Source organism: Mustela lutreola, chromosome 10 (genome assembly GCF_030435805.1).
Source record: "Mustela lutreola isolate mMusLut2 chromosome 10, mMusLut2.pri, whole genome shotgun sequence".
Taxonomy (NCBI): domain Eukaryota; kingdom Metazoa; phylum Chordata; class Mammalia; order Carnivora; family Mustelidae; genus Mustela; species Mustela lutreola.
Window position 1 is genome coordinate 27,322,092 of NC_081299.1, and position 23,100 is coordinate 27,345,191.

A 23,100-nucleotide genomic window follows, 5' to 3' on the forward strand; every position below is an offset into this window, starting at 1 on the left:
CTGGCAACTACCAGTTCATTCACCAAATCTATGAGCTTGGTTGTTTTTGTTTTGTTTTGTTTTATTCCACATGTAAGTGAGGTCATAGGGTATTTGTCTTTCTCTATCTGACTTTTCTCACTTAGCATAATGCTCTCAAGGTCCATCCATGTTTGCACAAATGGCAGGATTCCATTCTTTTTTTTTTTTTTTTTTTAAAGATTTTATTTATTTATTTGACAGAGGGAGAGAGATCACAAGTACGCAGAGAGGCAGGCAGAGAGAGAGGAGGAAGCAGGCTCCCTGCCGAGCAGAGAGCCCAATGTGGGGCTCGATCCCAGGACCCTGGGATCATGACCTAAGCTGAAGGCAGAGGCTTAACCCACTGAGCCACCCAGGCGCCCCGGATTCCATTCTTTTTATGACTGAATAATATTCCACTGTGTATCTATGCCATATTTTTTTTATTCATTCATTCATTGATTGTCACATAGGTTGTTTTCACATTTTAGCTACTTTGAATAATGCTACAGTGAACGTTGTGGTGCAGGCTCCCATTTTTTTTTTTTTTTTAAGATTTTATTTATTTATCAGAGAGGGGGGGGGAGAGAGCGAGCACAGGCAGACAGAATGTCAGGCAGAGGCAGAGGGAGAAGCAGGCTCCCTGCTAAGCAAGGAGCCCGATGTGGGACTCGATCCCAGGACGCTGGGATCATGACCTGAGCCAAAGACAGCTGCTTAACCAACTGAGCCATCCAGGCGTCCCCAGGCTCCCATTTTTGAAGCACTGGTGTAAATATTACCCTGGGAGAAAGAGAAACTGGAGGCAGAGTGTCCACCTGCTTCTCAGCCTTGGCTCTGATCAAAATGATGTATAGGCATTTTAAAAATATTCAGGTTCCAGAGATTATTCTTCAGTAGGTCTGTGAGTAACAATAGTCAAGGTGAATTTTTAAATTCATGCTTCAAAGTTTCCTTTACTCCAAAACACGTAATAATATTAAATAGTATACACACAAAGAAAATTATGATAGTTACTCTCAAAACCAAGATTAACTTCTTTAAGGATTGAATGTAAAACACAAACATTTAATGCAGTAAGAGGACCAATGGATTCAAGCCTCTGGTCTAGGATGCTGCAATAAGAGGAAAAATTCTTTTAAAGTTTATGAAGCTTGGGACGCCTGGGTGGCTCAGTTGGTTGGACAACTGCCTTCGGCCCAGGTCATGATCACGGAGTCCCGGGATCGAGTCCCACATTGGGCTCCCAGCTCCATGGGGAGTCTGCTTCTCCCCTCTGACCTTCTCCTCATGCTCTCTCTCACTGTCTCTCTCTCAAATAAATAAATAAAAATCTTTAAAGTTTACGAAGCTTAACAGTTCTAAGATGGTATTTCAGAGTCTTAAGCATGGCTTCTGGAGTGGTTTACTAAAGATAGAAAGAGAAATCCAGGGTTTGAATGGGTCCTTTTATCTCCTTTCTCTTATTCTCCTTATCAGTGTCTTTCTGTCTCTTTATTTATTTGACAGAGAAGTCACAAGTAGGCAGAAAGGCAGACAGAGGGGATGGGGGAAGCAAGCTCCCTGCTGAGCTGAGAGCCTCATGTGGGGCTGGATCCCAGGACCCTGAGATCATGACCTGAGCCCAAGGCAGAGGCTTAAGCCACTGAGCCACCCAGGCACCCCTACACCTCATGTGGGTTTTGAACTCATGACCTCGAGATTAAGAGTCACACACTCCCAATAGCTATCCAAGTCAGCCAGGTGCCCCAGAAAATAGGTCTTAACTCTGTAGTAGATCTTTTATTCTGCTCTTCCCTGGGAATTATTGATTTTTTATTACTCTCAAAATGAACTAAAAATGAACTTTTATTACTCTGAAATAATAAGATTATAATAAACTGCAAATTTAAATGAAATCCACATACTTTTTTTTCTATTTTTTTGTGGTAAAATTCTTACTGGTGTAATTTTGATTGTCTTAATTTCTATTTTTCTTTACTTTTTCTAACCTAGGTTGTAGGTAGTATGGATGCCCACCCAAGCAGATACTGTGCCACAGTAAGAGTTCAGCGACCCCGACAGGAGATCATCCAGGACTTGGCCTCCATGGTTCGAGAACTTCTCATTCAGTTTTATAAGTCAACTCGGTTCAAACCTACTCGTATCATCTTTTATCGGGATGGTGTTTCAGAGGGACAGTTTAGGCAGGTTGGTTGCCTGGGATCTCATTATACTATAGTTAAATCAGATACTGTGTTTATAATATTGTGTCTAGTTTTGAAATTTGAAATCTTAATTAAGTTGAGAATTCCACAAGTCAAAATTTGATACTTCCTCAGATTATCTCTTCTAAAATGTTTACTATGGATTTGTAAGCCTTGATTGCTAAGATCATGCTCTGGTAATAGTTAAAATGGAACAGAGAAGTGTATTTATCTAAAAGTGATAAGATTAAGAAGTTCTAAAACCAAATCATCTTACTTTGAAGTATGTATAAGAGAACAACTGATGTATCAAATCTTTCCATTTCATCTCCTCTAGGTATTATATTATGAACTACTAGCAATTCGAGAAGCCTGCATCAGTTTGGAGAAAGACTATCAACCTGGAATAACCTACATTGTAGTTCAGAAGAGACATCACACTCGATTATTTTGTGCTGATAGGACAGAAAGGGTAATCTTACATCTGTTGTAATACTGTTATAAAACAAGCTTATCTTATATAGTTCATAGAGCACTAAACAAAGGCTCTCTGCCAACAGAAGAGGTTCCAGTGTATAGTAGCAGATCTCAGCATACCTCATTATGAATAGAGAAGCATCAAACTAGGTTGTTACTTTTTAACTTCCTAGAATTTCTGTTAACACTCCAAGTATTCAAAATTCTGTTAATACTTTTTGTTATTGTGAAGAAACTCATAGTTTTAAAATTGCTCTTTCTATTACTGTGTGTCTTAAATGTCCAGAAGAGGAAAGGTGCATTTATTTTTAAAAATGTCTTGTAAAAATTAGTTTTTTAAAAAGCTAGAGACTTTTGAGGATGACTAATAGAAATTCATGCAAACAATCTTCTATATAATGCTTCTTTTAAAATTCACAGGATTTTTTTAAAGAATTTATTTATTTTTAAATAATCTCTATATGCAAGTGTGGGGCTCAGACTCACTACACTGAGATCAAGAGTTGCATGCTTTACTGACTGAGCCAGCCAGGCACCCCCTCACAGAATTACTGTTTATATTTTGTAGTATGACTACGTATTTTCATAATTAAAGAAGGAGGGGTAAATACCTGGGAAAATCTGTCTTGTCTACATGCAGCATAGCAGTCTTGGCTCCCATCTTTTAAACCTTGAAGCAGAGAAATCTGAGGATTGTAAGCGTTGGTGTCTCCTTGGGGAAAGGATTCAACAAAAAGACAGAGAAGTGTATCTCTGCTTTGGTATATACTTAGTCTTTGGTTACACTTTCCATGTAACTTTAGGCAAGTAACTTAACGTCTCTGTGACTGTTTCCTTCCCAACAACGTTTGGGTGATAGTAATACTTTCCTTTACTGGGTTGTTAAGAGGATTAAGTAAATTAAATTATGTTATTTATCCAAAATGGTGTTTGGCACATACTAAGTGCTCAGTAAAGGTTGGCTAGTTAGTTGTAGAGTGGTTGTGATGGTGGCCATAATAGACAAAAAGAAAAAAGAATAATAATAGAGGAAAAGAAATAATAATAGCAGGCATTGTTCTAGGTATGTGTCATAAATGTAACTTATTTAATCTTCACAACACCATGAGATACTTACTATTACTATCATCATTTTCCACAGAAGGAAAATGGGGCAGATGAGGTAAAAGAACAAGGTTATAAAGCTAGTAATTGGTAGAGCTAGGACTCAGGTCAGGCAGCATGGCTCTTAAGTACTCATTATCACTGTCCTATAGCACCTCTCTAATAACAACTCTTTCAATAAAGAGAGTTGTTAAAGGCATTTGACCCCAAATTACTAGGTACATTTTTGTAGCTGTAAAACCAAATGTTTCTTCAAAAGTAGGATTAGGAAAACCTAACTTAGATTTAATGATTAGTAGCATCTGATGTTCAATCATGTTAGTCCTTCATTTGTCTACTTCTCTTTCACCTTTGTTCTGAATACTACTACTAATAGGTGAGAGATCATTATAAATGAGGAATCAGAGGCACAGAGGGTAAAGTACCATGCCCTAGGGAGCACAACTAGAAGCTGATGGGGCTGTGATATGAACCCATTCTACTTCTCTGAGTAGAGTAAAACTTTTTATATGTGTTAATTTGATTTATGTATTATGAATAAGGATAATTTAGTTGATTATGAACTAATGAACTTTGTTTTATACATGGTAAGGGCTAAGCTGTTAACTCAAGCCACTACCTGATAGTAGTCCTTCACATGCAGAAAGAATATCTGAGTAGTAAAATAGTTTCCACTTTGTTAGTCTTGTAATTGTAAGCTAAAAATTCTTGGTTTTAAATGTTTTTAAGGATAAAGAGGTAAAAGTAAATATATATGTATTTTAAAGTGTTTAGTTAGAACCCTTTCATTATCAGAAATTTTGAACCATTTCATTTATATTCACATCATAGGTGGTGTGCCTGATGCAGATTCCCTTACAAGATATTGAACTGCTAGTGTGAAATAAAAGGAATAGGGCCTTTGCAGTCAGTTCTATATTTGACTCCCAGTTCTGCCTTTTATTGTGTGCTGTTCAGGAAATTATTTCATATTCCTGAGCCCAAACTTCCCTAACATGTAGGAAAAATACGTAATTCACATGAATTTATTGATTGGAAATTATGTTTTGTGCCTGGCCCATATATGGTTAACAAATGGTGGCACAGTTGTCATTGTCAGCATTCTTTCTCTCTAAAAACAGTATTCTCGAAGAAAAATGCTGGTTTTCATGAATTACACATTCAAGAGTACCTGTTGTTCCCAGGTACCATAAATTGGAGCAAAAATAATTTTAAAAAATTGTTTTCAAGTGTTCTACCCATATTGGGATCACCTACTTGCTAAGCACCAGTAGGCCCTAGTAACTCTTTGTTGTTTATCAACTCTTTCAGCAACGTATAAGACTAGGAACCAGGACTAGAATAAGGTCTGCTATTAATGTCTGCTCAAGTAATACTTGAAGGATCAGCCTATATATATTTATTTATTTTTAAAAGTGCTTTCAGTTACATTCTTTACCTTTGTCCTGTTTGTTTAAACTTTGACCAAACAAATCTAGGTTGGAAGAAGTGGCAATATCCCAGCTGGAACAACAGTTGATACAGATATTACACACCCATATGAGTTTGATTTTTACCTCTGTAGCCATGCTGGAATACAGGTAAGCCTACCCTTTGGCTGAAATGTTCTAATTCAGGAACTTCCATTCTTATGTATGTATTTTTTTAAATCTCAGAAAAAGGAGAAAGAAACACTGTTCTCTACACTCCAAATTGTTTCCACATTTCACTGAGGTGAAACTCAGTAAATAAATTTCTTCCCCTTCTTTACCTTGAATTAGGGGCTTACTTCTATAAAAATACCAGAATATAAGTAGTCTAATAGAATGAATCTTCTCAGTTTAGCCTAAAACTTCAAAAAATTTAAATATACCTGATTCTTCCTTTGACATTTGCTTCTATTTGGTAATACTTCACAGAAAGCTTTGGCATTTACTGGCAGATATTGAACATGTAAAGAGTTTAATTGTAGATTTACAGCTTTAAGTTTCAGTTAAAATAATTTTAAGAGTGTTATTCTTTTCATAAAATCATTTTATTAATTTGCTAGCTTTGTCCCTTAGTAGAGCATAAGCTTTAATTTAGTGCTTCTCAGACTTTCCAGCAGCACAGTATATCCATGTTCCTTGAATGTCTAAGAGAATGTAGCCCAAAACTATTTTAGGTAACTCACTCTTGATTAAAATAAATTGCAGGCATGCCTGGGCGGCTCTCTGTTAGGCGTTAGGCATCTGCCTTCAGCTCAGGTCATGATCTCAGGGTCCTGGGGTTAATCCGGTGTTGAGCCCTGTATCAGGGCCCCTTGCTCAGTGGGGAGTCTGCTCCCTATGCCTCTCTGCTCCACCCCCTACCCCGCCCCTGGCTTGTGCTCACTTGCTCGTTTTCTCTTTCAAGTAAATAAATAAAATCTGTAAAAAAAAAAAATTTTTTTTTAATTTTAAAAATTGCAGGACGATGTCCTATACTGAACAGCTGTATCTTAAAGCTTTCTATGTTGTAAATACACTAACCCGCATTTCAGTCTTACAGCTTTAAAATTATCCCACTCATTTATCCATATTCTTGTATCTGTTCCTCTTAAATCAGTGTTGTACATCTTCACTGTGGGTGGTAACAGTCAATTAGCAAAGCAAAAGTTAAAAGTACTTTCTAGAGATAAAGTCTGTAAAATTGGAGAGCATGTTTTTAACCTAGTGTTTCCATCATTGTATCCAAAAGAACACTACTGCTCTGACTTCTCAGTAAATATTGTAGAGTAGAAAAAACAATATGCTGTTCAGATGAATTCTGGAAATACTGGTTAAAAAGATTTTTTCACTACAGTTTTTGGATAACACTGATATACAAGTGGTCATTATGAGTCTTAAAGACAGGGATATTTCTATAGTTTATTTAACCAGAAATTTTAGGGACCAGTTTTCCTTTAGGACACCAGATTGAAACTTTGCTTTAGTCAGCAAATAACCAGGTATATTTCACAAAGACTAAAGATGATTTTTACACATCTTCCCAGCTTTCTTAGAATTTTCAAACTCTCAGAGATCAAAAACAGGAGTCTTTTTACCAGCTAAAATTAAAAATCCAGTCATTTCTAACCAGTATAAAAGATTATTTTTTCATATCACTGTTTTTAACTTTATCATTGGTTAATAGATCCTTCAACAGCATTTTAACCAAATTCCATAGCTTCTTGACATTTCTGTTGGTTTTATTGGTGTTATTTTCTCCTTTCCCCATTTTATTTTGAGGTAAAATTCCCCACTCATTTTTTTTAAGATTTTATTTATTTATTTCAGACAGAGAAAGAAAGAAAGAGAGAGCAGAGGGAGAAGCAGTCTCCCCACTGAGCAAGAAGCCTGACGTGGGGCTCGATCCCAGGACCTTGGGATCACGACCTGAGCCGAAGGCAGACTTTTAACCGACTGAGCCGCCCAGGTGCCCCTCCCACTCATTTTTACCACATTTTTAAAACTTAAATTTATAAATGAGTTCAAAGCTTACTACTCCTACCCTTCACCTGCCCAAGGCAGGCCAGAGCTTTGGTCCTGGTAACTTTGAGTAGAAGAAAGGACCATGGCCTGACTCTAAGATACTCTTTCCCCTCGTCCTTCTAGGACTCTTAACACATCTGGTATTCTTGACTGCCAACCTGTTGATGGTTAGGAGCTGACAGGTTACAGCTTTCTGTAGTCCATTCTGATACTTTCTGGTGTCATAGCCTCAAGATTGAAGACCCTCAAAGGGCAGCGGTATCTTTCTTGGGCTCCATCAATGGTATAGACTCTTCCTTTAGGTTACATATCCCATTGTGTGGCTCCATTGCTCCTGCTTTTCTGCTCATTTTCATTCCTTTAGGCTCCCAAAACTCTTTCCAAGAATTCTCTTTCCAAGAATTCTCACCATTCTCAACCCTCTGGAGTTGCCAGAGTGGTCCTGTGGGCTCTGAGCTCAGGAAGTGTCCAACTAGGGCATGAGTTGATAGCCTCCCTTTCCAGCAGGCTCTTATCTTTTTAAAAAATTTATTTATGGGGTGTCAGGGTGGCTCAGTTGGTTAAGCATCTGACTCTGGCTCAGGTCATGATTTCAGGGTTCTGGGATCAAGTCCTGTGTGGGGCTCCCTGCTCAGTGGAGAGTCTGCTTGTCTCTCTCTCTCTGCCCCTCACCCAGCTCATGCCTGTGTGCATGCACTCTCTTTCTTTCTCTCTCACAAGTAAATAGTTTATTTATATATATATATATATATATATTTTATAAATTTTTATATATGTAATACTTATATATATTGAAATAAGATAGACTTTATTTGAGAGAGACCATGTATGAGTGTATGGAGAGGCAGAGGGGGAGGGAAAAGGTGAGGGAGAAAATCTAGCAGATTCCATACCAAGCACTGAGCCCATAGCCGGGCTCATTCTCACAACCCTGAGATCATGACCTGAGCCAAAACGAACAGCTGGACGTTCAACCACTCAACCAACTGAGCCACCCAGGTGCCCCAGGCTTTTATCTTTATAATGGATTCTCTTGGAGTCCCCCTTATATGTCTTCATGGGAGAGAGCATACCTTTCCTCACAATTAAAATTCCATGTTTTCAGAAAATCCATAATCACTCTCTTCCCCTACTGGGAGGACGGAGGTTAGGTGGGAAGAGGCCAGAGCCAGGGTATTAATGACGAAACCAGTCCTGAACTGGCTCCTCCTAACAAGCCTTAAGGGGAGGTGGCTGGCTTCAAAGATTGGTAGCTCTTTAGACTGTGGGATGCCTAGCATCTTTGATCCTCTGCTTTGGGCCTTAGTTAAAATTCCAGAGTAGAAGAAGACATACTATTAGAAACATGTTAACTGGGTGGAGCATGTGACCCCTCTTGAGCCTTCAGATGGAGTGTCTTAAAGAAATACATGCTCCCCGTTCAGGAATCAGAGCAGGCAGTGTCCTAAATTATAACTTCCTACCACAAAGCACCAAAACTTCAAAGATATCCTTCACTATTATTTAATAATCCTTTGACTCCTCTTTTGTTAGCTCTTACTACCATTTTCCATGGGTCCCTAACCTTAGTCCCTTGCCCCGACACTCAGCACAGGACCTCTTCTTCAGTAAGAAATTATATGGTCAGTCATACCTACTTTCTTTGCTTTGTCATAGGAAAAAATGTTCAATATGTTCACATTGGCTCTGACCTGCCTTGAGTTGGTCTTAGTTCACGGGTTACCCTCTTGCTTGTATCTTCCGTCTGTTGGAAGCTTCTGATTGCTTTCCCTTAGCGTACAATTGCCCCATCCTAAAACGCAGCTCCTTAATCTAATCCTGCCATTTCCCTTCAAGTTATTTTCCCTTATCTTTCTTTCATTTTTAACTAAACTGTTCTTAAAACAATCGCCTAAAGACACTCACCTGAAATTTAAAAAGACAAATAATATAAGGATATAGAACGATTGAAACTTCACATTTTGCCAGTGGGGGTGTAAATTAACATGATCATTTTTGAGAACTGCCTGTCATTATCTACTAAAGTTAAATATATGCATGTTCTATGACTCAGGATCTCCATTCCAGGATAGCGAACAGAAATGGGTATCCGTGTTCACCAAAGGATAGTACATTAACCTGTTTATGGTAGCACTGGTCATAGTCAAAAACTACAAATGGTTCAAATGCCCATCATCAGTAGATTGGATAAATAAATAGTGTATATTTATATAACAGAATATTCTACAACAAAGAGAATGAGGCAACAGTGTGAGTGGATTTCATAAACATTGTCAAACCAAGGAAGTCAGACCCAAAGGGCCTATGAAGCTATTTATTATAAAGTTCAAAAGCAGACATAATCTATATTGTAAAAAGTCTGGTTACCAAGAGCAGAGTAGATAGGCTGTGGTAACCAGGAAAGGCCACCAAGGGGCTTCATGGTTACAGTTAATGTTTAATTTTTTTATTTTCATACTGGTTTCATAAGCATTTTTACTTTGGGAACAGACCTCATTCTGTACACTTATGGACCACGGGCTTTTCTCTGTATATTTATACTTCTGTCAAGTGTTCACGTTAAGAACAGAAAAGACTACCCTTGGCTATTTCCTCTTCAATTTACAGCAGCCTGCCATTACTGCTCCTTGAGCTCTACATCTGATACGGTCTCACTCACGCATCAGCACCATCTGCCACTTGACTTCCACACCCATTTTTCTCCTTTCATCTTGCTTTTCCATTTGTTCTTGGTTTATTGTAGATCTTTAAGTTTCAGTAGTGTGTATGGCTTTTAAATCTCTCCTTCCAGACACAACTTTTCTACTGATTTCCAGACCTTGAGGTTGCTTTTCAGCTGCACCCTCTTACCTGCCTCCCCTATCTACGCAACCTCTCAGACCTGTAGAATTTACCTTCTCAATCTCGAACCTTCTCCTCACCACTTCCTCTGCTTAGTTCCAGCTCTCATTATTACTCTCCCATACAATTGCAGAATGATCCTGAGTGCCCTCATCTAATCTGTTCTCCCTCTGATTAATTATAACGGAGGTAAGACCCTGTCATTCCTCTACTTCGTGCACATAGCCAATGGTGAAGTCGCATTTTCTTAGGACAACATACAGACTCAATTCCTGATGTCTGCATCCTGCTCCCTTCACTTCTGCTACACCCTCAGTCTATCTTGCTTTATCTCCCACTCTTCGCTCCTACTCCGCCTTTCCTCTCTTTTTCTCTTCTCTGTTATCTCTTCCCTTTCACATACACAAACACACATAAACACAACCTGACTGCAGCCTCTCTCAACTGTTTTAAGTAGTTCTCATAACTTTCCCCTGCATGTGTTGTTCCCTTACCTTAATTATTCCTGCCCTAACTTACTCCTGTTCATCCTTTAAGACCCATCTTGAATATCACCTTCTCTCAAAGCCTTATATCCTTCCCCCAGACAAATGCCTGTCCTCTGCACTGCCTGAGCACCCTATATATACCTCTTTGTTGCATTCATTAGACAGCATTGTAACCATGCTTTTGTTTCTCTCCCTCTTCTCATAGTCTGTAAGGTCCCAAAAAGGAGAGGCTACTCACCCATTCAGTCAACAGATATTTATTTTGTCTACCTCCTAGAAGATAGGTGTTTTGATACTATGTGTACAGAGTGAAAAAGTAAATACAATCCCTTCCTCTTAGAGCTTATTGGGGGAAGACATATACTAATTAAGTAATCTCACAAATATATATTTAAAATTGGGATAAGCACAATAAAGGAAAAGTAAAAATAGGAAGAGAGGTTTTAGTAGGGACCTGATTTAGACTGGGAGGTCACAAAAAGTTTCTTTGAGAAATGACACTTAAGGTAAGATCAAGAGGAGTAAGTTGGAATTATTTAACCAAGCCAAGAAGAGGGGAGAAAATTTCTGCCAGAGGCACATACATACATACTTGGCGGGGGGGGACACATTATCCATTGAGGGGATCAAATAAGGCTGTGACCACAGCATTAAGGTAGGTTAGAGAGACAAGACCAGCCTGGGCTGGATGTATGGGCATTTGGGGCAGAGTTAAGGACCTGGATTTTAGTCAGAGTGCCTTGGAAAGCCATTAAAAGACTTTAAGCTGGACATTAATGTTACTAAGTGTGTGTATGTGTATGTTAATTCACTCTTACTGAAGATTCTGCTGGGGAGTAAAAGACTTAGGAGTCTGTTAACATAGTCCAGGCAAAAGATGATTGTGATTGGGACAAGAACAATGATAGAGAACCGAATGAATCACATTTAGGTAGGGTTTTTGCTGTCTCTTCCCTGTGCCTGAATGGTTCTTTCCCCGTCTCACAAGCCCTCTTTTATCATTCAAAGCTCACATCCATATCTCCTCTTTCATTTCTGTGTGCCTAGCACCCAATATGGGCCACGGCATACAGTGAGTGTTCAGTAAATATTGAGTGCGTGAATGTACAATATAAATGCATTATAAGGGTATAATTTGTGGGAGATAAGATTTGGTAATCATGAATTTTATCAGAATCTTGCACAGTGTCTGACAAATGATGCTCAAGTATTTGTTAAAGTATTGGCTCATCTTTCTCCTTTTCTCCTTTGCCACTGCCATTTCTTTACTTCAGACCTTCATCATCTCATGCTCGAACTAATGCAGCAGCCTTCTCGCTGCTCCTGTTGCTTTTAGTCGCTTACTGTTTCTAATCCAACCTCCATGTTATTACTGTTAGTTTTATAAAACTCCAGTCTCATCATACCTAAAATCTCTCCTGTTAAAAAACAAACTGTGCAGTACTTTCCAGGCTGCTTATAGGTCAAAGTCCAAATTCCCAAGCATGTCATTCAATCTGATCCCAGTCTTTACTTTGGAAACTTCATCTTTTTTGCCCTCATGCACCAAACTTTGCTCATACTGGTTTGTTAACTATTCCCAAATATACCATGAAATGTTATGCCCCTTGTGCGTTTTGGTAAGGCTGTTTATTCTCTGTGCTGTGCTCTCCCCCTAACTGCCCAAACAAGGCCAGATCTCACTCACTCTCCACTTCACTTGGTGAAGAACTGTTACTTCCTTTGGTATTCTCATATTGGACTAAGTGCCAGTAGTACTATAGCTTTTATTAGTTTTATAATTATAGATGCTGTATCTCCTCTACTAAATTGTTTTCCAAAAGAAAGGAAACCTTTGACTTGTTTGACTTTGTTTTTCTTTGAATCTGCAGTACCTAACATAGTAACTAACAAAGAGAAACTCAACTAAATGTTCTGGATTTTTTATTACAGCAAAATTACATAGCATAAAACATACTTACCATCTTAACCACTTCTAAGTGTACAGTCCTATTGCATTAAGTACATCCACATTGTGTGCATGCATACCACCGTATATCGCTAGAACTTCATCTTCTTTGACACTCTGTACCCATCACACACTAACTCCCCACTCCCCCTTCCTATGGCCATTGGCAACCACCTTGTACTTTCTGTCTCTCAGAAATTGACTACTCCAGTTGCCTTATGTAAGTGAATCATAAAATAGTTGTCCTTTTATGACTGATTTCATGTGGTGTAATGTCACCAAGGTTCCTCCATGTGTCATAATTTTCTTACTTTTTAAGGCTGAATAGTAGTCCATTTGTGTGTGTGTGTGTGTGTGTGTGTGTGTACCATATTTTATTTATCCATTCACTCATCATTGGATAATTGGGTTGCTTCCACCTGTGAACTATTGCAAATAATATTTCTTTGAACAGGGGTATGCAGATACTTGTTTTGAGTCCCTGCTTTCATTTCTTTTGGATATATACCCAGAATCAATTAAATATTTTAATGAATTATTAAATTAGAATATGTTTTATTTTATCAATGTACAAAGCTGTTTTTGTATATAACTTAGTCTGTGCTGAGTATTTATTTAGAAGTTTAGAAGTCAACAGAATATGCCATTGCCTTCTCTGCAGGGTACCAGCCGTCCTTCACACTATCATGTTTTATGGGATGATAACTGCTTTACTGCAGATGAACTTCAGCTACTAACTTACCAGCTCTGCCACACTTACGTGCGCTGTACACGATCTGTTTCTATACCTGCACCAGCATATTATGCTCACCTGGTGGCATTCAGAGCCAGATATCATCTCGTGGACAAAGAACATGACAGGTAATATAAAAGCACAACAAACAAATTTTCACTCAAATTCAAGTATGGTGGGCATGTTAGGGCTTTCTTGAGAAATCTCTCTCAAGTGTTTCCATGTATATTTCCTCCTTGTTTACCATAAAGTACTGCCATTTAAAATTAAAGTTCCACAAGCTGTTCGAGGAGTCAGCAATCCATACAAAAAGCAGCAATAGTAGAACTGACTGCCCAGAATAAAGGTTTCCATTAAAACGTACACTTTAGGCTTATTAGTACTAGAATGGTATAGTGATTTAGTTGCTTTACCAAATTAATTCGAGGGATAGATTGTTGCTGACAGACAAAATGTTAGTATGCTTGGGATTTACTTCTAAACAGTCCTGAGGAGGTGAGAGAAATAAAACAAAATTGGCCTTGAGTTAATAATTATTGAAGCTGGGTGATAGAAATGTAGCAATTCATTTTACTAGCCTCTATTATTTTTTTAATATTTTTGAAATTTTCTACAAGTTATATTTTTCAAAATTACTACATCAGAATAGGGTTTGTTTTTGTGTTCATCGCCACTTCTCTTACAGTGCTGAAGGAAGTCACGTTTCAGGACAGAGCAACGGGCGAGATCCACAAGCTCTTGCCAAGGCTGTACAGATTCACCAAGATACCTTACGCACAATGTACTTTGCTTAAAAAGTCCAAGAATATTTCTCTGAGAGGAAGAACTGAAAGATGCATCGACATACAGCATATGTTTCCGGTGGAGTCAGTTGAGTGGGGATGCCTCCAGCCATACAGCAGCCAACACTGTGTGGGGACCAGGGTCTGATTTTTATGTTGATACAAGAAAGATTGTTTACTTCATCAAGGAACACAGCACCATTATGCAATATGAAACCAGCCAACTGCTTTTTTGTGCGGTCTCCTTAGGAAGTATCGCCATTGTTTTGTTTTCACTTTCTTGTAGTCTAACCCTTTTAATGCCTTTACCTCAAGTTGCTTGGCAGCACAACTATCTTTGCAAAAAAAAAAAAAGTAAAGAAAAAGTAAATGACAGTTAAAAAAAAAACACACACCTACGTGAATAATCTAAGTGATTGTTCATGATTATGTGTGCAAAAAAATTAATGTGCATTCGTGTATTCTTGTAAAAGGTATCTGTGTATATTTTAAATATATACATGTATACTTCATGTGCATATATATCTGGATCTACATTGATAATAGATATATATGTGTCTGTGCGTGTATTTTATAGTTCATTCCATTGGGGAACTTAATTTCCCTTTTATTATCTTCCCACCACCACTTTGATTTTTCTCTCTACCTCCCTTGCCTTCATTACCTACATTTTTTTTTCTTAATGCTACCAGTGACATTCAGATGTTCATGTATCTGGTTCATTTGGATATAAAGCATGGCAAACTAGATTTTTATTTTATTTTGCACACCCCACTCCTGTCTCTTGTCTCACGGGCAATTCCAAGTCCTCAACTCTTGATATTGCTTTCTGAAGAAACAAAATTACTATATATATATAAATATATATATATATATATATATATATATATATATATACAATGTTTCTGTGAGAATGCGAGTCTGCCCCCTCCTGCTCTGAATTTACATTTGCCATTTGTGCAGTGTGTACATAAGCAGTAGCAACCTTAAACTATTCTTTTTCTTTAGTCTGTTAAAGCTGCTATAAATATAAAACCTTGTCAGAAGTTGTAACTCAGAAATTTCTCTCTATAAGTGATATGTATTCTAAAGCCTTCTGTTTCTATGGGTTATACATGAAAGTCCCTTATAACTTTTATAAAGGGCAAATATTCTAAATGATTGGAACTCTTTAAGGTTGAGGCCTCTGAAATTGGGTGGAGAGAGAGAAGGGGTTATTTGAGGGGTTTTTTTATTTTATTTTATTTTTGCTAGTTTACTTGCTGCCTCTCATACCTTAATGTGATTTTCATATATATATATTTTTATATATATGTGTGTATATATAAACATATATGTATGTGTTTTGAAGTACAGCTTCCTTTTCTTTTATATTTATTAGAATAGTGCTTTAATAATTAGAGAACTGTATTGGCAACGTCTTTTATAGAAATGTAATCATGTTTATTTTAAGAACTGACAACTTGTTTTTGCTGTCTTTTAGTGCAATAAGCAGTTTTAAAGGAAAGCTGTGTCTGTTTGATATCTTTACCACGGATAGTGGGAGAAACAGGCACCTCCATAATTTTAAAAGGGCAAAGTAATACAGCCTTAATTTCAGAAGGAAAGTTTTGTAATTTTTCAAGTTTAAAGCATGTCTTTTAAAAATCATAATGAAAATCAAGGAAGTTAAATTTCCTAATGAGTCTGACCGTGATTATTAGAGATAGAGTTGAGCTTTGTTTTAAGAAATGACAGTGAATGGGGCACCTAACTGGCTCAGTCACTAGAGCATGTGACTCCTGATATCGGGGTTGTAAGTTCAAGCCCCACATTGGGTGTGGAGCCTACTTTAAAAAAAAATAAGTGAATAGCTTAAGATTTAGAAAATATTTAATTCTTTGAAAATGGATCACATTTATTGAACAATCATACTGGTTAGGTGCCCATTTTCATATATTCAAATGAATCAGGAAAATATAAAATGATATTTTCAAAACATTTTTTTGCCAATTTATCAGCAGTGTAACTTTCCTTTTAAAATTAGGGTTCTGGTGGCAAAGAAAGTTAGGACTTTGATCATTTTTAAAAAGTTAAATCACTGAAATGTGGAAAAAGTTTTATCAAACTTCTGTTTTATTGATTTCACTTTAAGATATTAAAAAGTATTATAGAGCTGTCAAAATCGAGTTCATCAGTAACATTGGATTCAGGGGAGCTTTGCACTTTGTGACTCATGAAAATTGCATTTTAATTTTTTTTTCTTTTTTGCACTGGTTCAGAGTATAGATACTGCAGATTGTTTCCAGTGGGCATTGTTAAACCTTTCAGAATTCCATCTGCACATGATAACAAATGGATTAGCTCTTTAGTTTCTCTCTTACCTGTAATCCACTCTTATTGCCAATTTACTGTATTTTGAGCCTAAAATCTGAGCCCATGTCCTCCAACAGGTATGAAATCTTTCGTTCCTCTGCCAGAAAACTAAGAAAGTACTGTATTTTGTATGTTTATTATTGAAGTGTCTGAAATGCAATTTACAACACTGTTTCAAAGCTCTTTACATGAAATAATATTTGTACAGTATATACATTTTTTCTTCCTACCCTCCCCCCTCCTCCAAAAATTTCCTGTAAAGCACGTATTTTTTTTTAACGTCGACATTTCACTGAATACAGTCAGGAACGTGAATAGAAGAAGAAAATAGTATACCCTCGATGCTAAAGCATTGATTGCTATATGCTTTCTCAGTAGGAGTAAAACACCTTCATTTACCAGTGGAAGTTAGCCAGACTTACTATGGGAAACTGTAGGCCCAGGAAAGAACTGTCGATACCTTTTCTCTATTTACCATTTCATCTAATTTCCAGTTACTTAGTTTCCATGTGCTAGAATGAAACCCATAATTTAAATCTATTTAGAAGGACTTTTAATGAGGAAAAACAATTTTTTTTAATATAAAGCTTTACCTTTAAAGTGAGTTCTTTTTTAGGGTTTCTTTCTTACAGTTTCACATTGCTAGTTTAAAGTTGGTTACCCTGAAAGAATATGTATAGTATATTTTGCTTACTAACAAATTGGAATATCAAACTTAATTAAAAGAAGACTTGTGCTTAGAATTTAAAAGACAAGGTGGCAAGTACTTTTTGAAATTTGTTTTAATTATTATTGCACTTCTGGTGTCGAATTTCTGATCTTTTTTTATTGAAAGTTTTTTAAAGGATTGTTTTGAATTTAAAGGTCATGAAACTCAATGACCTTTCTGTTCCTGCCTTTGCTCACTAAATTATATAATGAATGCTAAATTTTGGTCTGCTGTTTTCTATGATGCATAAGAGTGACTTTAAAATGTCATTCCCAGCCACTGCTATAATTGATTTTCATGTGAAGAAGAGCTGGGAGTTTAATGTATATTCTGGGTGGCAGATGTGTCTGGGTAAAGTGCCGATATATGTTATTATGTATCAAGTTACTGGCATTGAGGACTATACATTTATAATACTGTAGCTGCTATATTTATTTAATTATGTAGAGTCTGACAGTTACTGCACTAAAGGATACTAAGGAGATGAGCAGGATTGGAGGCTGGTGTTAAGACACCCCCCCCTTTTTTTCCTAAATAAGATTAAGAACATGAAATAACAAGGTAACAAAGGGTGCTGCCGTTTTAGTTTCAATTAAATATTAGGATACTCTGTTTTAGACGTGCGGATTTTTACTTTAGCGGTTTTGCAAAAGGGTACCTCAACCTCCTCAGTACTGGTTTTTGGTATATTTTCACAGACGTACAGATGCCCTTTATTTTTTAATATATTACCTTTTAACAAATTACTCAGAAAAAAAAAAAGTTCTTCTATGGAAATCTACCTGTTTGTAATCTATTAATTTATTTCTCTTCCTAGAAGAGTCTGGAAGGGATTCTAGTAGGAATGTACCAGGTGTTGTGGAAGGCACTTGATAAAGATTCATCTCTACCTTCTAGCATAGGGACTCCTAGCCTTCTAAAGACCCATACTAGTTCTCCAAACTAGGTTCTCTGATGGCCCACCACTGCCTGATGTTTACTTGTATATTTTGTAGTAAATTTTAGGATGACAGACAGCATGACAGGCTTAGTCATGACAGACTTAAAGGAAATAAAATCTGAGTTGCCATTCAGTAGAAATGGCTGACAGAGGATCTCGGTGTTTAAGGAAGAGGTCAATACTCAGAGTGCCCATAACAGATCTGAAGTAATTAGATGGATTATAGGCCAGGAATTAGAGACGATTGTTAAAGAAATTTGGTGTTTTCGGAGGCTAACATGAATTTGCCAAGGGTGGTGATTTTTATGAAATCCTTCAAGCTAACCGCTTGGGTTCAGCTAGAGTATTTTGTAATCTTGCTATTTCAAACTTGATAGAAATATGTTGCCAAAAAGCTTAACTGATAACTCTGTATAATCTTTTTTTAAATTTTATTTCTTTGTTTGACAGACAGAGATGACAAGTAGGCAGAGAGGCAGGTAGAGAGAGCGGGGAAGCAGGCTCCCTGCTGAGCAGAGAGCCTGATGCCGGGCTCGATCCCAGGACCCTGGGACCATGACCCTAGGACCATGACCCTAGCCGAAGGCAGAGGCTTTAATCCGCTGAGCCACTCAGGTGCCCCTATAATTTTTAATCGGTATCATTAAACCTGAGTTAAATATTTGGTTAAGTCATCTCTTAGATGTTCTCCTATTGAGTATTTTTAAAAGACAGGTTGCTCCTGTGAATAACTTGGTACTTAAGTTATCTTTTTTGAGTTATCAATCAAGCTGCAAAAAGACATCGTTGGCTTGGCATCTTTATTTTGCCTTTTTTATCCATATAAAGTTTTAATCTTTTTCATTCTCTTTGAGACTTCATGGATGTCTTAAAGTTTCAATAATAAGAGTTGGGAGACTTTATATATATCCAGTGATTTCTCCCTGAGTGGCAGTATAACCCTGACTCTAGAGTCTGTCTTTATTTTCCTATATCCCTCCCATTTGATCATATAAAGCACTTTCATGATTCTGTAGGAGTCAAAACAAATAAGCCAAGAATAGATGAGTAAAATCAGTACAGAGATGTGAAAGAGTTTTCTCCAAAAAATCTTAAAAAAAAAATTTCTGCTTGTACTAAAAACATTCTTGATCAGTGATGATGTTAGAAATAATACCATGATTAGTGAAACCTAAGCTGACTCTCAGGAGAAAAAAAATCTCTTTCCCCCTCTCACTCCCTTTCTCTTTCTATAGATATCTCAAAGGGAAAAAATATTTTTTGACTTTTTCCTACTTTTAAAAATGGTACATTTCAGTTTATGACTTTTTTTTAACTAATGTATAATGGTCAAGGCTTGTGCTAATACTATCTACTGCTAGTTGAATTTTATTTTTCTTTACCCAGCAAAGAATAGTACTCTAGATTTTTACAGTGTTCATTAAACCTCAAGAATCTAATGTTCTAAAGTATGAAAACTAAATATTTTAATTTGAATTAAAAATAGATAATAAATTTAATATGGAAGGTTGAGATTTACCAGTAAGAAGCTCACAAAATTAAGATTCTGTTAATTGATCTGTCCAGCCATTGGTCTCCCTTCCTTTTTGAAATCAATGTCTGAAGTAACCAAAACCTAATGTATCTATGTTGGGATCTCAGTAAAGCAAAGATGTTCTTCAGGGTAGAGCTGAATTAAATTTTTAAATCATTTTTTAAAGCAAGGCGGTTTTTAGAAAGTGCCTTTTCAGAAGATGGTGCTGTAGATTTTTATTTTTCAAATACCATGAGACTAAAAATTTAAAAGATAAATTATTTTAGAACTCGAAGAGTGTGACAGTTTCATATAAATAATGTTATTTGTTGTCCTGAATCTGGTCCAAGGGAACCAAGTAAAGGTTTTATTCAGTAAAGCATCAGGTAAATGCTCACCAAATGAATTTTGTAGGTTTGAAAAATAAATTTTTAACAGAATTAACCCTTTCAGTTCTCAGCTTTGTTGAAGGTAATCTGTAAGGCACATAAAACAGCAAATCTGCTAAACTTTTTAACAAGAGTATAAGTATGATAGCAAGTGCCCAGAGGGAAAGGTAACTTGCCAGGGAATTATATGTCATAGACTACTTTTCTTTTTTCTTTATCCTTTTTCTTTTCTTTTCTTTTCTTTTTTTCAGCATAGATTGACCCTTCTGTAAATATCTATTGGTATCCTTTTCTAATTAATATTTATTAAAGACTGCTTATATATAAAAGGAGAGCCAAATCATCATGGAAATTAGTGTAAGAGAAAAAATAAAGTGATTTTTATCTCTATCTTTAGGGAAATTCGCTTTTTTAGACACCAAGAAATATTTTAAGTGATTGTCTCTTTTTCTACTGGGGGTGGGGGGGAGACTGTGAAAAATGATGACAGTGCATCTAAAAGGGTATGGTCAGTTAATTAGAAATGCAACATGCAAAATTGGGCCTTGGAGGAAATAAGCAATATGAAGGGTAATAGCAGAACCATTCATACTTAATAGAAATGTAGCAATCTACCAGAAAGCAGTTTTCTCCTGGAATGTTTACTCCACTAGTACTAGTAAACAGCAGTAAATGATCACCTAACCAGTTCTTTTTGTGAATTTGGTGAGCATTTCTCCAGAAAAGAATAGACTAAAAACAAAAAACACCACACCTCAGTTACCTTGTATGCTGCATTATGTAATAATGATAGTAAAATTATATCGATTGTTTGGAGTGTACTGTGTCTGTTTGCAAATATACGTGCACATTAAACTTTTTCATTTTTTATAATGTCTTAATAGCAATTATGAGTTTATTTTTAATATTAATTTTTCTATTGTGATGTTTATATTTATTGGCAATTTGTGTGCAACTTTTATATTTTGCTTAGATGTTGGTTTTAAGATATTTTATTTTTATAGATATTTCTAGCTTTTCCTCTTTCTTTGTAATATTAGCAAAGATTAAGATGGATGTTAATATACCAACCAAACTACTAATTCCATAAAGTCTAGAGTTTGGATTTTTACCAATAAACCGTTAACACTATTTTTTAACTTAGAATACTTAGTGTTGTTTATATAGTGGGCCTTAAAGACAGTCTTTAGACAGATTTCTAAGTGTGGAGGGGAGATGGGGCTTTTCTATAAGTTAGATTTCTTTCCCTTAAGTAGCAAACTAACACTAACAGATTGGATTTATTTTACCTGATCTGCAGTTTTGGGGCAGCTTGTCAAATAAATGATTATTACATTTCTTTTTTTAATTTGAACTACATTGAAGCTATTTAAATAGTCACATCATCCGGCATTAAGATTATGATTTTTTTTTTTATTTTTTTTTTTTTAAAGATTTTATTTATTTATTTGACAGAGAGAGATCACAAGCAGGCAGAGAGGCAGGCAGAGAGAGAGGAGGAAGCAGGCTCCCTGCTGAGCAGAGAGCCCGATGCGGGGCTCGATCCCAGGACCCCGGGATCAACGACCCGAGCCGAAGGCAGCGGCTCAACCCACTGAGCCACCCAAGCGCCCCAAGATTATGATTTTTTTATAGGCCTGGGAAACAAGTAACAATTGATTCCAGAAGTCACTGATAGTTGACTTTGAAATGAGATTTCCTCCCCGCACCCATAGTTCTATTAAATGAAAGATTTGCTACCCCGATCATTTCCATAGCATAAAAGTTGATTCAGCCCTGAGCATCAGTGAAGAAACAGAGTCGAAGTGGTTAGGTAGAAAAGCAGATAGACTGAATAATACAGTATTTCAGTTAATTAAAAATCTAACTAAGTAATAATTTATGAATGCAAATTAATTCAGAAGACAGTGAAAATTTTGATTATAGAATATTAATTTCAAGCAAATATGGTCTTCATAGTGGATAAAATTACTTGCATTACAATGCACACTAACTTTTTAACAAAGGCACATGAAAAGAGTGAGTTCTCTTAAGTAAAATATTTCTACAGTATTTTTACATTGTGAATTTGCTTGGAAAGCCACTTTTCTTTTAATCTCTTAAATTCTTTTAAGAATTTAAAAGATAAATTTTATCTCATCCTCTGAGTTTTAAATTCTAAACTATTGGGCTCAGTGTATGACATTTTGCTGTACCATGTTCTTTTTACTCGGGGTAAATGAGAAAGTTTGAAGTAATTACAATTAAGAAAATGTTATTTTATGTTATATAAAATTTTATAATTTAAAGTGAATCCACATATGAGTTCCTATAGACATTAGTCTTTTTTTTCTGCATTTTTGCCAGTTACAGTATTTTTTTTTTAATTATGTACTATTCTCAGCTACTTCCTGCACCCCTACATTAAGTATTAATTGAAGACTAGTACTCTGGTTATAGGAATTTGTCACTACTAAATATGTTTAAGCAGTCAAGATATATTTTTGTTCCAAGTATATGCCACCTCTTGAGGATATTTATTGTGCTTATAACATTAATAGTTTTATTCATTATGTTTCAACATTGTACGAGGTTGACAGGCATGTAATTCTTGTAGCCTGACATTTTTAAAGCAGCCTGCAGTGGAAAAAGTAGTCCTTGATTTTTATTTTTATTTTTCCCTTCTGAAAATTCATAGGAACCTGACACATGGAGCTTATTTTGCTCTTTTAACTGTTGGCTCCATAAATCAAAGTACCTGGCGTCAGTACTGAATTACCACAGTGAAGTACTTAGTGACATGTTCCTATTTCTAGTCCACCTCCTAAGAAAGAAACACTTGTGCAGTAATAGCTATCCCTAAAAAGAACTGTCGTGAACAGTCCTATATGAGTGGAAAACAGATGGGTGTGTTGGTATTAGAACTTCGCTGGTTTTGGTTTTATTATTTCCAAAAATTAACTGTGTTCACATCTCTAATTTGTATTTTTGAAGTTTAACAGGCTGTGGCCAGAGACGAGAGAAGGAGATTACGCTGGTATTTAATGCCTGAAACTTTCCATCCTTATTTAGTCCATGCTTTAATTGGAAGAACAAGTGAAATTCCTTAATTTGGCCCCTTAATAATATTTTTAGAACCAAACAAGGAAAAACTCTACCAATGTTGCAGACGTGACTATCTTTATT

At 36.3% G+C, this 23,100-nt stretch overlaps 1 protein-coding gene across 4 annotated transcripts in view; it reads left to right on the forward strand.

Moving 5' to 3' along the window:
• The window catches only part of LOC131809805 (protein argonaute-3), a 132,612-nt gene extending 111,803 nt beyond the window's left edge, over positions 1–20,809 (forward strand). For 2 of the 4 annotated variants that reach the window (XM_059137231.1, XM_059137233.1), the window contains exons 15-19: positions 1,996–2,190; positions 2,524–2,658; positions 5,246–5,347; positions 13,176–13,375; positions 13,933–20,809. In XM_059137231.1, coding sequence (XP_058993214.1) covers positions 1,996–2,190; positions 2,524–2,658; positions 5,246–5,347; positions 13,176–13,375; positions 13,933–14,041 — 741 coding nt within the window. In that variant the 3' untranslated portion in view covers positions 14,042–20,809. Of the gene's footprint in view, positions 1–1,995; positions 2,191–2,523; positions 2,659–5,245; positions 5,348–7,042; positions 7,182–13,175; positions 13,376–13,932 lie in introns of those variants that run through there. The other 2 variants (XR_009345307.1, XM_059137232.1) reach the window with 2 other exon arrangements.
• Positions 20,810–23,100: the final 2,291 nt, after the last annotated feature.